The sequence below is a fragment of the Diadema setosum genome, chromosome 1, assembly GCF_964275005.1.
Source record: "Diadema setosum chromosome 1, eeDiaSeto1, whole genome shotgun sequence".
Lineage (NCBI taxonomy): Eukaryota > Metazoa > Echinodermata > Echinoidea > Diadematoida > Diadematidae > Diadema > Diadema setosum.
Window position 1 is genome coordinate 2,709,784 of NC_092685.1, and position 17,167 is coordinate 2,726,950.

At 36.9% G+C, this 17,167-nt stretch overlaps 1 protein-coding gene across 1 annotated transcript in view; it reads left to right on the top strand.

The window, feature by feature from the left end:
- LOC140233236 (E3 ubiquitin-protein ligase pellino homolog 1-like) overlaps positions 1-17,167 on the top strand; it is a 61,095-nt gene that overhangs the window by 24,068 nt on the left and 19,860 nt on the right. The window contains exons 4-7 of the mRNA XM_072313349.1: positions 114-152; positions 2,325-2,429; positions 3,263-3,460; positions 14,027-14,212. Coding sequence (XP_072169450.1) covers positions 114-152; positions 2,325-2,429; positions 3,263-3,460; positions 14,027-14,212 — 528 coding nt within the window. The remainder of the gene's footprint in view (positions 1-113; positions 153-2,324; positions 2,430-3,262; positions 3,461-14,026; positions 14,213-17,167) is intronic.

The following is a 17,167-nucleotide window of genomic DNA, read 5'->3' on the forward strand; positions in this document are numbered from 1 at the left end:
AGTACCGGTATTGTCACTCCCATTTATGTGCATCATCTCTCCTGTCTTTAACCTTTTGTCTTTATGTAGTAAATATTTTTGTTGCTTTATCGTGTGTATGTGATTCTTTGTAGGTAAGGAGTAGTAAACAAGAGTCACCTGTAATCAAGAAGGTAAACAGACTGTCACTACGAATGTGAAAGCTATTTTCATGACTAACAGATCCTAACTTGCTGTGTACTGCTAGGAGTAAAGTATGGCGTCAAAAGAGTCAAAAAGTAATATTTATGTACACACTGCCTTGTGTAAGGAGCACTGCCAGGTTGTAGTATTGTATACAGTGTATATTATGCACAAAGTCTCTCTACCATGGTCTTTGAAAAGAAGTTGTGTGATGCCATTCGCTTCGGTCACTAAATGCAATGCATTCTAACCAGCATGAATCATGAATTACTGATATACATTGTAATAGCATGGCATTTCTTTGATTTGTCTTATCTGTGGTAATTTATTTTGGCATAGTTGACTAGTTCTTAGAGGATATCTCAGCGAGTATCCCTTCATCATTGATGATGTGCTTTCTCTTTGACAATAGATCAGATGTACTGAAATGCTTGTCATATCCAGTCAGCCTTCATGCAGTGCAAGATAGCAATGAATGTTTAACGAGCTGCTCATCAAGACTTGACGTCATTGCATTCATATCATGAAACATCTAATGTAATGACTGTTTTGTTTGACATGGGAGGAATTATTTTGCATCAAGCTAGGAAGATATGAATGTCTGATTAGGTCTTATTCAGCCACATTCACTAAGTTCTCTAGGGAGTGTTTTGTGTTAGTTCAGAGATGCAGTAATCATCTGTCATTCTGTCACAGCTGATTATGACATAGCTGCTACCGCCACCATCTCACTGACCTGTTGAGCCCCATAGTAACAATGCTTACAACCTGCCACTTTGCAGCCTTAGCAAGGCTTGTGGTGTTAGAGCAGTGTTGTTTTTTTTTCTTAGGTGGAGTTGTATAAGTAGGTTCTTAAAGGTTGACTGTAAGTTCTCATGTACTTTGAATTATTGGATTGTAAGTTTAAGATTATAAACATACATTTATATGGGACTATCATCTACTAAAAAAAAAAAAAAAAATCTTCCTAGTTAGACTCATGCATGTGTACATGTCTGCATTAACAATTAAGAATAATTATGTGTATGTATGTATTCATTCTGTAAAGAAAATTAGAACATTTTGGTCTCAAATTTGGCTGCCCTCTGGGCAATTACCCCAGACCCTTTCCCTGACCCTAACCGTAATCCTAAATCCTAAACTTAAACCTAACCCTAGCCCAAAGTCTAACCCTAAACCTAATCTTTACCCTAAACTTATTACTAACTAGTATTTAGCTGGGGGGGGGGGGGGGGGTGGTGATTGCCCTGATACGGGCTACATTCATGTTATTTCAGTATTTTTAACTAGTGTGAAATAAAACCATATTTTTGTCTCGTTTCCCCAAATAGAATGAGGCTTTGGTATCACCTCACAAATTGAAACCTCTTAGAATCCAACCTGCTCTATTCCATGCATGTAAGCTGGAGCAATGGGATGTCATTATAAGAGGTTCATGTGAGGTGTCATAGGCATGTGACTAGATCATGAACCTTGAGTTGTGCATGGTTGATTTATGCGTATGTAGGCTAATTTAATTACTTGGCTGTGTTTAGCATCTTTTCCCAGCACTATTTTATTTATTATTCTGTGTGTGTAAGTGTGTGTGTGTGTGTGGAGGGGGCTGGAGGGAGCGATTGCAAATCATTTGATAAGTGGACCAAAGTAAACTAAAAGTGTTACAAAATGGGACTTCATTTCAGAAGAAAGAAGCTAACTAATTTGTTGTCATATGTTGCGCAGTGGCTCAACAGAAAAAAAAAAATGTGTGTGTTATGAGGGAGGTATTACACATGTGTGTGATGCACATACCTCCTTGGTGTAACTGAGTATTTCAACCATTGTGACAACTGACACATTGAATATTTACTATGTATTAAGAATTTCTACAATGACTGCCTTCATTTTTCTCTTTCCAGGAAGTTGGTAATAAGAAGATGACGTGGGAATCCGTAGTGTTTGCCTCATGATGCTAATTCTTTTTACTTTTTATCATACCTGATTCTCTTCAGGAATCCTGCCACTACTCGTAGGCAGATATGAACACTATATGGCAATTGTTTGTTTGGACGTTCTTTTGTACAATTATGATCATAGTACTGCTGCCCGAAAATTCCAAGAATTTTGTTTCAGTTTTGTGGTGTGTATTCATGGACATGTGATGGGTCTTCTCTTTAACACAGGCCCTCAAAACGAGTAATAGCAAGCACACGATAGCATACACGCTGTCCAGGCATCAAACGGTGGTGGTAGAATACTCCAGTGATGCAACAACAGACATGTTTCAGGTGAGACGTTTGTAGTCTGCACACTTCTGCTTCATATTGAAACAGCGTTGAGTAATCATCATGTGTGGAAAGTGCTGTTCAAGATTTATTTTTGGACTTTGTTGGAAACAAAGCAATGATCTAGTGCTGATTATTCGTCTGCAATATGAAGGGCATTTCCAAACAACAGATGACAACGTTAATCATAAGTGTTCATTGCTTTCATGTGGAGTGATATCCAATACTATTGTTATTATTATTTTTTTTTTTTTTGCAGTGATATGGTGCCACTTGATTTCAGCATGCTAAAATTCTACTTTTTAATGCTGCAATTACACTTTATTCTCCATACCTTGGAGGTTACTCAATGCGTAAACTTAATAAAACTAAGCATATACGAAATGCATTACTTCACAATGATATTGTAGGGAAAGAGTTTGGCCATGAGGTCAAAGGAAAAGTGAATATCATGCTAAAATCCCCGAATACCTGCTCTCAAACAATTTAGGCATTCATTTTGATGAAGCCTAGTTCAAGGAAAGTAAACACTCAACACATGTGTGACAAACATATTTTGATTTTATGCCAGTTATGTGAATCCATCGTCTCACAATGAAAAGACGTAGTATAGACCTGTTTGGAGATTAATGCATTATGGCAGAGGCATACCAGTCGCTCTATTTCTAGTTATTATTTGTGTTAATTGAACTGTATAACAATTTACTTTTGACCATCAACATTCACTGGCCTGGATTCTTTGTGAGTCAATTGGTATTTGTCTGTTGAAGTAGCTAAATAGAAATGCTCCATTTCCACAAATGCTATATATATTTATATTGTTACTCTCTCCACAGATTGGCAGATCAACAGAACCCGTCATCGACTTTGTTGTCATGGATACGGTGCCGGGTGCCAAGACGCAGAAGGATTGTGTTGTCTCAGAAAGCACAATATCACGCTTTGCGTGTCGCATCATTGTTGAGCGGAGTCCCCCACACACGTCAAGGATCTATGCAGCAGGCTTCAACTCAACAAATAACATATTTCTTGGGGTAAGGCTGGAATTCACCCTAATTTTCTGTACAATTATGTTTGCAAATGTACCGTTATGCAAGCTATGAAAATGCATGGCAACAAAATTGTCCAGAGTTTACATTCAATTTCTCTTTTCCCATGGCATTTCATGTGAGGTTACAGATTATGAAGCTGACAATACCTGAAGTCATGGTCAAACAGTCACACTGTCATTAATGATAGGCAAATTAGTTTCTTGTTGTGAGCTACATTTGCACTGTGCTGATCATTGATGATATGACTTGTAGATAGCTGTATTTAAACGATGAGCTATGCTGGACAATAATATCCATAAATGCAGCATGTATACCAGCATCTTTCACCCTTTTCTCTTGAGTTCACAGGTGGTCACAATTGCACGGAAGTTTTTATATATTTTTTATCTGTCCAACGATGCAGAATCCTGTTTTTTCTCTCTCTCTTTCTCATTTGATATGCTATTATTATTTGTATGGAAACAGCTAAAGCTTATCATCAGAAAATTTTAAAACAAAAAGTCTATATTCAGAACTCCCAATTTGATTTTAGAAAACTAAAAAGAAAATCAATTTTTGAAAAATGCTTTTATCCTCGTTATAGCCCAGACATAGTGTTGGACCAGTATTTTCTACCAATATATAATCAAGATACCAAAATCTGCTGCTGTTATTTTTAAGTTGTCCCTGCATTATCACAAAAATATAATATGGATTGACCATTAGGGGGATACAACATTTATTGGCTGAACTAGATTAGACTCTGACAATACGATTCTATAGTGAGGGCAATTAATGTCTTACCTCCTGAAAGAAGCCAGTCCCTGTTATTAACAAAATCAGACATCTACAGCAAACTTATATTGACAATTAATGTACATGTACAAGTAATCTAATCTTAAAATGCATTTGAAAGAGGGAAAACAGAAACATTAGGGCAACTTGTTATTACTGGATGCACGGCTATCGTCGATGTGTGAACACTTGCCAATTGTGCAAACACTTGTCAAGTACAGTGGACAAACTCCTTTGCTTTAAGTGCACAGTAGCAGGTTGACAATGTCTATCCAACTTCCCCGGATGTCGGCTCAATCTTATTGCCTGCTGTTTTATACGCATTTTCCCACTGACTTTTCTGAGGGGGCAAGAACAAAATTATTGACCGGTCGATTATGATGGTGGTCAAAACTTCAGCAGTAAGGAAATAAAATTGTCCTGCTCAGATGTCTGATATGGTTAATGATATTGCATATCAAGTCATCTTTGGGATGTGTAGAGCAGCAAGAAGTGTCTGCAGAATCTCACAGATATTATTGGTAGGACTGGTTTATTTATCTATTTACTTAAATTTAATTGAGATCTTGCAATGCATAGTGCTAAGGTCTTAAAACCTCTCAGCATGTCTAAAGGTCTGCAGACAACATCAGCAGCAAACCCAAAGCATGTTGAATGCTGAGAATTTGTGAAGTTTGATGCACTTATGGTTCTTTCAGTCATTACATAGCCAGTGAGAAGCTGCTAAATCATCAGGTAGTTTATAAAGTGCATGTCTTGAAGGATTTAAGCAAATGGTAAGCATTTAGCTCATAAATCCTGTAAATTTGTTTCTATCTCCCCTTAACAAGCCTCCCACACACCTTCATAATGTGGTAAATTTCAACATTCATTGGGATTTAAAGAGAATTGTAATGCTTCATAATTTTCAGAATGGGGTAGACTATTTCTGTGTAGCATTACATGTTTGATGGTCATTATGGGCTTAATATGGAGACTATGTGGTTCCATTCAATCTTATCCAACTGATGGGCCAGGAGTCTGTTAACTGTGGCCATTATTGTAAATTGGGGTGTTTATACCTGAGCTATATTTGTAGCGGCATTCTAGTATGGCTTGACAAGGGAAGATAGAGAGAGCAAGAGATAGATAGAGTCAGAGGAACGTGGGACTGTAATGGGTTGCACATCAAACACTGACAAGCCACATGCATCGCATTAGGCACACATTAATGCCCAGGGAGAATGCAGTGACGCGTTCTGGAGTGTGTAATTCAATTCCAGCACTCGCCACAGAATGCCGGTCCATGCCAAGTAGTGGATGTGATTCCTGTCATGCAGTGACATTATGCCTCGTTTTTCATTCGTCACAAATCATTTCACATTTTTTTTTCCATGTCAGTATGACAGGAGCTTTTGGATAATATCTACTCTACTAAATTTTCATTTTGCATAATTGTGCAAAGATGCTGGGATGTTTTGCATATAGAACCTGTGAATATTTCTCACATTTTGTCTTGATGTTTGATTATAGCGTAAACTCATGTAGTTATAACTGCCTGCTCTACAAAGTGGCATTACAACATCAAGCATTTCTAACTGTTCCTTTCATTGTCTGTTCTCTGTGAGACTATTATGTAATTCTTAAACTTGAACTGATTCTCTGATGTGAACGCACCTGTGTGTTCATTCGTGGGAATGCACGATTTCATGTCCAATGTCATGCTCTGTGTGAATTTCCAAGCCATGAACTGCCCCCAAGTTCAACCACACATTTGCAAATGCTCATGCACCATATACTCCACCTCTGCCCCCCCCCCCCCCCCTCCAAAGAAAACAGTATTTTTCAATGTACAATGGATGTTCATGCAGTGAAGCATTCAATGTGCTAGTGTACCAGGAGCAAGCAGAGCAGAAATTAAGCATAAGTTTTTCTCTACAAGCCTTCATGCACCAAGTGTTAGATCTCTGCTGGTTATGACCATCACCTTCATGGTGGGGCCTCTCTAACTTTTTTTTTTCTTTCCCACATCATGGCAGCACCTGTTTAAGGGATGTGAATAAAAGTTCATTGAACTTACTATGGACAAAGTATTTTTCTCTTTCTCACGCCAAATCTAATCCTGGTTGGATGACCGTTATTAACTCCCACCGTTCCCACCAAGAGATGATTGACATGATCAATTGACTTTAATTGTTCCCACTTGAGCTAATTAACTCAAATGTCCCCTTGCATATATCAGTTGGTATGAATCGGCCTACATTGTCATGTACTGTGGGAAGTAAGTTTCAAAAGACACTGTAACAATCTATTAGATTGTCCTTTATGTGCAATGATGATTTAAAAAAAACAAACAAACAAACTTGATAGCCCTCCGATACTGTAAAACGAGGACTGTTCACTTGCATTTTAATTTCATGAATTTCGCAAGAGCCAAGATACGCGAAATTAAAATGCTTGTGAAAGTTCTTGTCCATACTATATGCATTGAATGTTGGCAACTCACGAAAAGTTCATGCTGCAAAAAAGGCCGTCGACTCCAATTTGCGAAAATTTCATGCCGCAAAAATATTGTATTTTACTGTATATACAATGTAGTATGGTGTATGTGTAGGGTGTTTACTATACTGAAACTACATGTAGCATCGTTAATTCAGTGCTAGAGGTAAGCTTATCTTTTCTAAACAAGGTTAAAACCACCCAAAATATCCTTATGAAACTACAGTATGGTGAAATTTTCTAATATTCATTTAATTGCTGTTATATAGGTATCATTTGTGTAATAGCTTGAAGGATCTTGAATAAGAAGAAAAAGAAAATGCTCCCGTGTTACAGCTGAATAGGAAAACGTGATGGAAACATGATCACATTCAATGCTCTATCGCAAAATACAGCCTGTCAGAGACTGTGAATATTCTTGGGGCAACTTGCAGATTCTTCATCAATATAAAAAAACATAGAAATTCATGAACTGTTACATAATCAGTCTAAAATTTGGAAGTGAATTTAGACACCTGCGATTTCAATACTGTGTGTCATGTCTAGGTAAAACGAAGAATTTCAGAGGGATAGGAGCAGGTTACTCCTATTTAAACGTGAAGTACATCTGTGCTTGGTGACAATTGGAAACAGGAGAATTATTCCAAATATGGTCAAAATCATTAATCAATGGTAAGGCAAACCTTACATACACTGTGAATGAAACTCAAGAAGTTGTACAGAGCTATATGTGCAAGTAAAGCTTGCAGCGTGATATATGGATATCTTTAATGACTAATAATGATGATTAAGACCTCTTTTCAGGTTATGAAAGTGTGATTAAAGCTATATTATTACCCTATTGCATTATCAACAAGGCTGTGATTGTTCATAAAGCCTCACTTTCACATAAAATATTGGTAATGTGTGTGACTATGCATGAAAGGGATATTTTGTCATTCTATTAGAAATTGTTGGAAAAAAAAAACCCGAAGAAAATAAATCTTATAGTGTGAAACTGTAAGTGTGCCTCAAATGCAAGCATTCAGTTTTGAACATGAAGAGATCTTATGCTGTTTATGGATGATATCATGTGAAGGCTATTTCAAATAATGACTTCATTCACAATAATGATGACAAATTTGAAGTTATTTCTTAAGGTGTGGTTGCATTTTAATTTGATATACTTTAAAACTGGAAATTTTTGTGTGCCTGGAATGAAACTTTCACAAATTTTGTTAGTAGCAAAGATTTGTGAAAGTGAAATGCATGTGAAAAGTTTTTGTTTGCATAAAGTATTAAAGGGATGGTATAGTTTTGGTTGAGACCTAATTTAACATTTCTAACATTTTTTTTTTTTTTTTTGGTGAGATAATGAGAAACTTCGTATGAAATATGAAAGAGCATGTAATTCCATGAGGAATTCAACGTTTATTTGATGAAATTGGTTTTGAAATGGCTGAGATATCCAAAACAGAGCGATTCTAGAAAGTGTGGGACCCACACTTGTTTTTACAGTCATTCCAAACCCGATTTTCATCAAATAAACTTTGAATTCCTCTTAAAATGGTATGCTCTGTACTATTTCATAAGTGTTTTCTTGGTATCTTGCAAAAAATTAAAAGCCCAATTCTCATCTCCACCAATACTGCACCATCCCTTTAAATGTCAGCCACCTTATTGTGAAAATTTCATGCCACAATTGTTTCTGGGTTTACAGTATACTATTGACAACACTTGAGTATGATGTCACTATGATGTCACTGGACTCTTTCGTAGAGTGGTGTGACTGTAATTATCTCAAACTTAATGAAAAGAAAACAAAGGAAATTGTGTTTGATCACAGAAAAAGACAGAATGATGTTCCAAGACCAGTTGTCATCCATGACTCGGTTATTGAAATTGTTTCAAAATATCAATATCTTGGTGTAATGATTGATCAGTCGTTAAACTGGGAAGAGCAGAGCAAACAAGCACTGGCAAAAGGCCATGCAAGGCTTCACTTTTTGAGGAAACTAAAATCCTTTCATGTTGACAAACCCATTCTCAAACTCTTCTACACAGCTGTTGTCGAGAGCACCATTCTATATGGTTGCCTCTCCTGGTATTGCAGTCTAAGGAAAAGAGACCAAATGAAAATTCAAAGGTTATTGAATCAGGCAGGTAAAATAGTCGGAGAAAATTTCAGCCTAGATGACATGTGCACTGTCTGTATTCTTAGGAAGGTAGAGAATATCATGAAGGACCCCCATCACCCTCTTCATCAATGTTTCTGTTGGTTAAGATCTGGCAAGAGACTGCAATCTGCAAAATGCAAGACAAACCGATATCTGAATTCTTTCATTCCATTTGCAATTAGACTTTTCAATAGTACTCGTTAACCCATTAGTAGTTGAATTATCTGAGCTCGCCCGTACCCGAGGCCGACCGCCCAAGTTCTGATAATTTTGTGTTTAATTGTTTTCATTGTTTCTCACACAGATTCTCAACAGTATCTGTCAACTCATTAGTAGTTGAATTATTAGAGGAAGCCATGGGGTTGCTCCCTGGGCCATCTGAGGCCGCCCGCTTTTTGATGATTTTGTGTTTAACCGTTTCCATTGTTTCTACGTGGAATATGTGATTGAGTAATTTTAGGAAGGTTATGGGTCAGCAGGGATGTGTCGAAATTGTTTTTGTGATGAGTAAGTTGTTTGGTAGAATTATGGGCTTTTAAATGGATGTAATGTGATAGGGGTAAATGTACGGTGATTTTTGTATGTATGGGTTGGAAAGTTGTTGGGAGGAGGGGGGCATTGTAAAACAATAAAGCAGTTCTGAAGATGTTATGTTATTCCCATTATTATCATCATCACCCTCAACTTTTTTTTTTCCTTTTCTTATTTAGTCATTGACACAGACTGGTCATTATCATCATCACTTCATCTTGGGATTTTACAGTTTTGGATTTATGAAGCCATAGCTAATGATATTTGATATATCGTCTGGTGAGAATGACAAGGGCGTTAAGTTGCCACTAAACCCGTAGTGTTTAGGGCAACTTAACGCCCTTCTCATTCTCAACCGACGATATGTTATTTATGAACTGTTATATATGCTTCCTTTCCTTTCTTATTCTTTTTCTTTCTTTCTTTTCTCTACCGCTGATCCTCCCTCTCTTTATATTTTTTTCCCGGCAAGTTGATGTACAACTACAATGATTATATTTTTTAACATTATTATATTTCAGAATTTGGGAAATGACTGTGCAATATTGGTGGATTTAGAAAGAAATTTATATGATATGATGATATAATCACTGATATTGTTTCTGTATGTTTTGATTTGTTTGCTGTGTTGTATTTTAGGGTGAGTTGGTTTGGGTTCCAGTCTATTATGGGCTGACGGGGGGGGGGGGGGGGGGGGGGGGGGGGGGGGGGGGGGCTGATATTGGGACGTAACAACAGGCTTTTGAAGTTTTTAGCATCATGCCAATGGAGTCCGTTTTTATGCAACGTTTTTATACGATTGTTCTTTTCAGTTTGATTTTGCATACATGTCCGGTTATTTATTTATTTGTCAAGTGCTATTCCGTGTTGTTCTTTTTTTTATGTATATATTGTATTTGTTATGCTTTCTCATTTATATGTGAAAATCCCGTGATGAGTTTCCTGTAATACTTTTTATTGGACGAATAAAGATGAATTGAATTGAATTGAATGATATTACCAGCAGATTTAAAGGACAAGTTCACCTTAATGTACATGTGCATTGAGTGAATGCAACAATATTAGTAGAACACATCAGTGAAAGTTTTAGAGAAAATCGGACAATCCGTTCAAAAGTTATGAATTCTTGAGGTTTCCGTGCTGCTAATGATAGATGAGTAGGCTACTGCAGTTTGCGACATCACATGCATAGAACAATATGAAGGAAATATGAACTTGTCCTTTAATTGACAAAGAGTGCCTTCCTTTTAGTACCTAATGCTACTCTCAGTTGCATAATATAGGTATCAAAACAACATGAATGAAGGAATAGAAAGGGTACAGTATTTTTCTTCAGATTGTGTGCTTGTTTATTATGCCTATATATGGTATTTTGGTCAGTATGATACATAAGCGTGTTTAAAGGACAAGTTCAAAGGGCAAGGGGAATAATCTTACCCTTAACATAAGTCAGCAGTGAGTCGAGGGAATGTCATTTTTTCAAAAAATGAAATTTTGTCAAATTCTCTTTATATTTTCCTTATAAATATCGTTCTACGCATGTGATGTTGATATATATGCTGTAGTAGTCTTCTCATTCAGCAGTGACTGCGTAAAAACTTTAAAAATTCATAACTTTTGAATAGATTGTCCGATTTTCTTCGAACTCTCACTGATGTGTTCTACTAATATTGCTGCATTCACTCAATCCTTATGTATATGAAGGTGAACTTGTCCTTTAACTAATACCAGGTGTACCAATTAACCCTTTTTGTGCCAGGGATTTTTGACTAAAGGATTATTTCTGTATCAATCAACACTCAAAGCACAACCAACCAAAGTATTGTCCTCAATATTACCCTGTGTGTGTGATTGAGTAGTTTAGTGTATTTTGAGGTTTGTTCATTTTTGGGCGTTTTTGTTTGTTTGTTTGTTTGGTGGGTTTTTTTTTTCATCGTATTGGGTAGGCCTACACACTGTGTACTCCAGTGTGACAGGCTTTGAGAGGTGTATAAAGGATTATTCATGCCTGACAATCGAAAACAAAGCAAAGGTATGCCACAGAAAAGTGTGACTGTGTCACCAGTACTGTAACTCAGGCAAGTAAAATACCTCACTTATTCATGTTAGGCAAACATGGAAGTGTTACAGTGTAACATCCATGTTGACACTGAACGTTAATTGCCTCACTCCCCCTGCCAAATACTTTTTGTTTGTTGTTTTTTTCCCCTTTACGGAGAACAGACTAAGAACAGCTAATACAACATCATAAATTCATGCGCTCCAATTCCAGCTACACATAGATAGGAATCTAGTCTATCCAGCAGACTCGGCAAACTATTGATAGTAGTCATATTGCAGTGAATATTTCATGTACTCCCATGTGTAATTGTCATGTATTGGAGACAATGGTGAAAAGAGTTTTACAGAGAAATCCTGCTGAAGCGTATCAAAATTCTGTTGGTGTATGAATTATGAGGCATGACGAGTGATGAAAAAAGTGTGGCTCTAGCAGAAGCAAATCGAAGACAGTTTGTGTTTTGATACTAGGGCTGAAGCTTAGGGCTGTGATGGTATAGGAAAGGATGAAATGCGACTGAGTATGTGTGTACGTGTTGAAATGTGGGTCTCCTTCATGAGTGAAAATGAAGTGTTGATGTACAAATGTCTCGTGGGGAAACCTTTTCCACAATGTGTCTTCATCCAGTAAATGTCTACCACTGTCTGAGCACTGTCTCCCTTCTTTTAAAACCACATCCCATAGTTCTCAGAAATCCTTACATTGTAGTAGGTGAAAAGTAGATGGCTATTTGGGACTTTCTAGTATTTGCATAGGTAGTTCCTTATCTTGTTCTAGTACTTGCATAGGTAGTTCCTTATCTTGTCTAACTTAACTACTGGCATACATTAAGCCCCACCAGACCTGCAGAGGGAGATAACTACTGGCATACATTAAGCCCCACCAGACCTGCAGAGGGAGATAACTACTGGCATACATTAAGCCCCACCAGACCTGCAGAGGGAGATAACAACAAAGAACCTTATTAATAAAGCTAATCCTAACAGTAGGTGTGTGGTTGCATTTTATTCTTTTTATATTCCATATGTAACAGCCATAAGAATGGACATTTTCATGCATCTCCGTCATTTCCATTGATTGTTTGGAGTGATATACCACATTCTTTCTTTCTTTCTTTTTTTTTTTAAATCTGAATCCGGAATCATATACATCACGTTATTGTGATGTTTTAAGTGGGGCTTATGCCGTACCAAGGAACTGTGGGAGTGTGTGGGATATATTTGTGGGTAAATGCTTAAGAGGATGTTTTGATGAGTAACAGCTTGAAGTGGTTGTGGTTGCTACCAGACTCAGGAGTGGGTTAGAATAAATATTTTTTTTTTCTTTTTCCTGGTGCGTGCCAAGGTTTTAATTCCCAGATAGGGTGTGAAGGCTGTTTGCAATGTACAAATTGTTTGTGCCAGTGTTATTTTGGGGACTTTGTGAATATGCTGTCCTGGCAAAAATGAAAGGATACAGTCATTGAGCATATTTACAGAGTATGATTTAGCATTGGAAGGCAGATTAAATACTGCATACATTTTGCCATGTAGTGGATGTCATAAATTTCTGATATTTGTTTCCTGTCCAAATTTACATTTTGTACTTCATTCAATTATTTTGTGCACACATGTATAGAAGGGAAGTTACTTTACAAGGCCCTTTTGGCTTTATTCAAGTAATAGTTTTCTTCTTTTTTTTTTTTCATTTTCTCAGTTATACATGTATGATTTATTTTTGTTTACCTCTGCCAAGGGAGGAGGTTATGTTTTCATTACCGTTGGTTTGTTTGTTGGTTGGTTGTTTGTTTGTTTTTTTGCTTTTTTTTGTTTTGTTTTTTGTCCATGTGCAAAATAACTCAAAACGTTGTGAATGGATTTGGGTGAAACTTGTAGGAAAGGTTGCTTGAGAATGACACAAGAAACAGATGATTAAATTTTGGTAGTGATCCGGAAATCTTTATGGGTTTTATGAAGGATTTTCAATATTTTGACAGGTAGGGTCAATGAACTTGGGAGTTCGTGCTGCACATTTTTTAGGTTTTCATACAGTGCCATTTTGTGAAAGGGAAATGAATGCTTACGTGGGTATTACACCATCATGACCCATGAAAACAAACAAATTTTTTATAATTTTCATGAGATGTGAATCAAATTTTTGATAATTTTCATCAGATGTGAATCAAATTTCAAACATGTTGCTGTAAAAGTGGATATTTTCACGCGACTAATTTTTCGTGCTTGGCAGGGTACGAAGAGTTTTGCGTGTTTTGAATCCTGCAGAATCAAGACATCAACTGCAGGAACATATGGCAAGCAAAAATATTTGCGTGCTTTTATTTTCTGACTTGTTTCTGGTTGTGCGAAATGAGTGAAAATTTCAACACCACAAAAATTTCTACTTTTACAGTAATTAAGATGAGAGAGTCACGATGTATGAGAGAAAAACAGATAGATTTCAGTCTGTTCTTGCACTCTAAAAAGATGTCAATTGAAATAACTGCAGAGACGATGCACTGCAGAATGGTTGAAAAGTTATGCATGTCACATGACACACTCTTGTCCAATCCAGGAGAAAGCCTGTAAGTGGAAGACAGAGTCTGGGATGGACGGCTTGACCACCAATGGGGTGCTGATCATGCGGCCGAAGGGCGGCTTCCAGTCGGACGCCACGCCGGGGGTCTGGAGGGAGGTATCCGTGTGCGGTAACATCTATTCACTCAGGGAAACGAGATCATCGCCACAGAGAGGCAAATTGGTGAGTAGTGAACCTAGCCATGTAGGAAGACAGGGAATCATTTTCCTGGTATCGCATTGCAATTTGCTATACATTTTTTACACCACTGCTACACAAACTAACTTTTGTGTAGCAGTTTTATTCCATAGTAGTGTACAGGATACCATTTGAAATATTGTTCATCTACTGAAATTGCTAATCAAATATAAGTTGGAAAATTATTCCCCGGAAGAGTGTTCGGACTCTTGAAATACTGGAAGCCCTCACTTGCAAGGCATTCTGGGAGTTTGGAAATCAAATCTGATGATGTCCTTAGTGTTTTATTCATCTCGCTATATTGTTAGATCTTTAGATACAAAAATTTAGTCACAAGATGACTTGATACACACCTGTGCTGCTCTGCCAGAAATCTGAAGGAAAATTCAAAGTGCATCAATACGTAGAGCCTGAATTTGAATTTGTTTCATGTTATTCATACACTGCATTGAGATTTCAAAGATTTTTTTTCAGTTTTTTTTTTTAATGAATATTTACAAAACAGGACAAAGACTTATGGACTGAACTGAATTCAAACAAACATTTGATTGTGTTGCAGCTCTGACAAAGACTGGAATGTTGAATATAGTAGCTTTTGTCATAGGTGCAGTAACAATGTCACATTTTTTTTTTTTTTTTTTAATGAAGCATGCTGATAGCAACATTTCACAATTGAAACATTTTTTATTTCATAAAGTTACTGCAAGATTGTCATATTTGCTGTGGCATCTAATAGTCCACTTTGGTAGTTTTATTAGGTACTATTGATTTTTGTCTGGTTTAAGAGTAACATATTAGCATAATCTTATTAGCAGAACATATTAGCATAATCATTCAAAGATACTTCAAAAGTCTATGACCCACTTACTGATTAGCACATGATCAAGGTGAAGCTGGGTTATGTGGCATTGACCACTAAAAATCCCAGTTAGATAGTATGTATTGAGATAAAAAGTTCATCACAAATTGCAGAATAAATCCCAATACAGATAAGTTTTCTACTTAAGTAACATTCATATACGTTGACGTTTCAAGAATTACGTATTTTGTGTTATTGAGTGTTTGGTTCAAGGGTTTGTATGCTAGAGTGGTTACTAGTAAGTTAAAATATGATGTTTCTGAGACACTTAGATTTGTTCAACTACATCATGGGTTTGATTTGTATTCAGCTGCATGAGGAGAGTTAGTTTTTTTTTTCAGTCAGCAATCAGCTGAAACCCCCTGCTGCAAGCCTTCGTGACTGGCTTCCATGTGATGTGGTATTCTTAGCAGCGTTCTCTTCCCACTAATAGCAGAAAGGCCAGCTTTAGGTCACATCCAGTAACAGGCTTGAAGGGTTACTCCCTCGAGGGGTGTATCTGTAGAAAATTCTCTGTACTCTACTGGATTAGCTTGTGCCAAAGAAGATCACATAGGCCCTTTCACACGGGTCGAGAAATGCAATTGCAGTGCTGAAATATAATTACGATTCGAATTATTATTCGTACCCACAATTCTGCAGTTTTGAATTTCAGAGCAAGGAGGGGAGGTGTGGCTTATTTCTGACTTCCCATCAATTACCCTTGAATGATAAGTAGTGTGCACTTTGACTGCAGTGCAAGCATTTGAGAAGCACGTTTTTTTCTGCAAAAGTGGTTGAAAGGTCACTGTTAGCTCCGCCCCTCCCTCCGAAACACAGTGTGGAGGTCAATCCATACACACGGCTGTTTTGTTTCATAGTTTTGGAGAATCGTAGTTCTGGACCACCAATTGAATAATGATTCAAATCACCCTCTGCGATTCCAATTTGCATACACACGTCCAGAATTTGTCATTTGAATCATGATTCTAGTGATGCATCATTAAAATCCTGATTCAAATTATGCACTCTTGGTACGTGTTTAAACGGCCATGGTTGAATTTCTATTTCTGTAGTTTGTAGTCTTCTGCCATGGATGTGCATTATCTCTAGGTGCTGTCCAGGATGCAAACATTCCTTGCAAAATTTTCCATTTTGTTTGCACTAATATGAATAGAATAGAATGCATTTTATGAAGATGTAAGCAAAAAAAAAAAAAAAAAGAGAAAAGCTTTTGCGTATCAGTGATGCACAGTACATGTACATGTTTGTTGTCTTCTACATGATTCTGGATATTTGTAGATTTAAAGTGCACATTTTTCCTTGCATTGATTGTGATTCCTAACAGCTATTGAATAAATTGGTCCTGATAAAGGATGGGTCCCGCCTTTTATTAGGACAACTTTGTTTCTTTTTTCTGTATCTGATTTCAAAACTGATATCATTAAATGAATGTTTAATTCTTCTTTGAATTGTATTCTCTTCATTATTTTAAATTAGTGGTTTCCCATTATCTTGAAAGAAGTTAAAACCTGAATCCCCGTCTCAACAGAAACTACAATGTATACCATCCCTTTAAGGGGCAAGAGCTTATCCTCAAAGTTTAATAGCTCACCTTAGAGTTTAGGATCACCTTCTGAACGTAACTTAACTCACACACTTTTTAGAGTGTCTTCCCATGTTAACATATGAATTTATGTTTTTTTTTTAAATGTTGTGCATTCATTTTCTTCTCCCATATCATTCCACCATGACAAGTAGACAGCATTATGGGACACTGATTAATGAAACCATCCTCCGTAAGATTTATGTGTGTATATTACTATGCACATTCACGTCTCTGTTTGATCTCATAAATGTGTGGGCCTCCCGGACTGATTATTGTACGTGATCAGGATCATATTCTTGATGTGTTTTGTTGAGTTGACGGATGATTGATGAGAAATTCAAGCTATGATTGCAACGAGAATTAAAATATTATATGTATGAAAATGCAGAGAAATCTTGAGCTGCCATGATAGTGCTTGCATCAGATATGGCTGACTGCCGCATAATGAATACACCGTAAGAAAGCATTGGCAAGAATGCGCTGCAACAGTTCA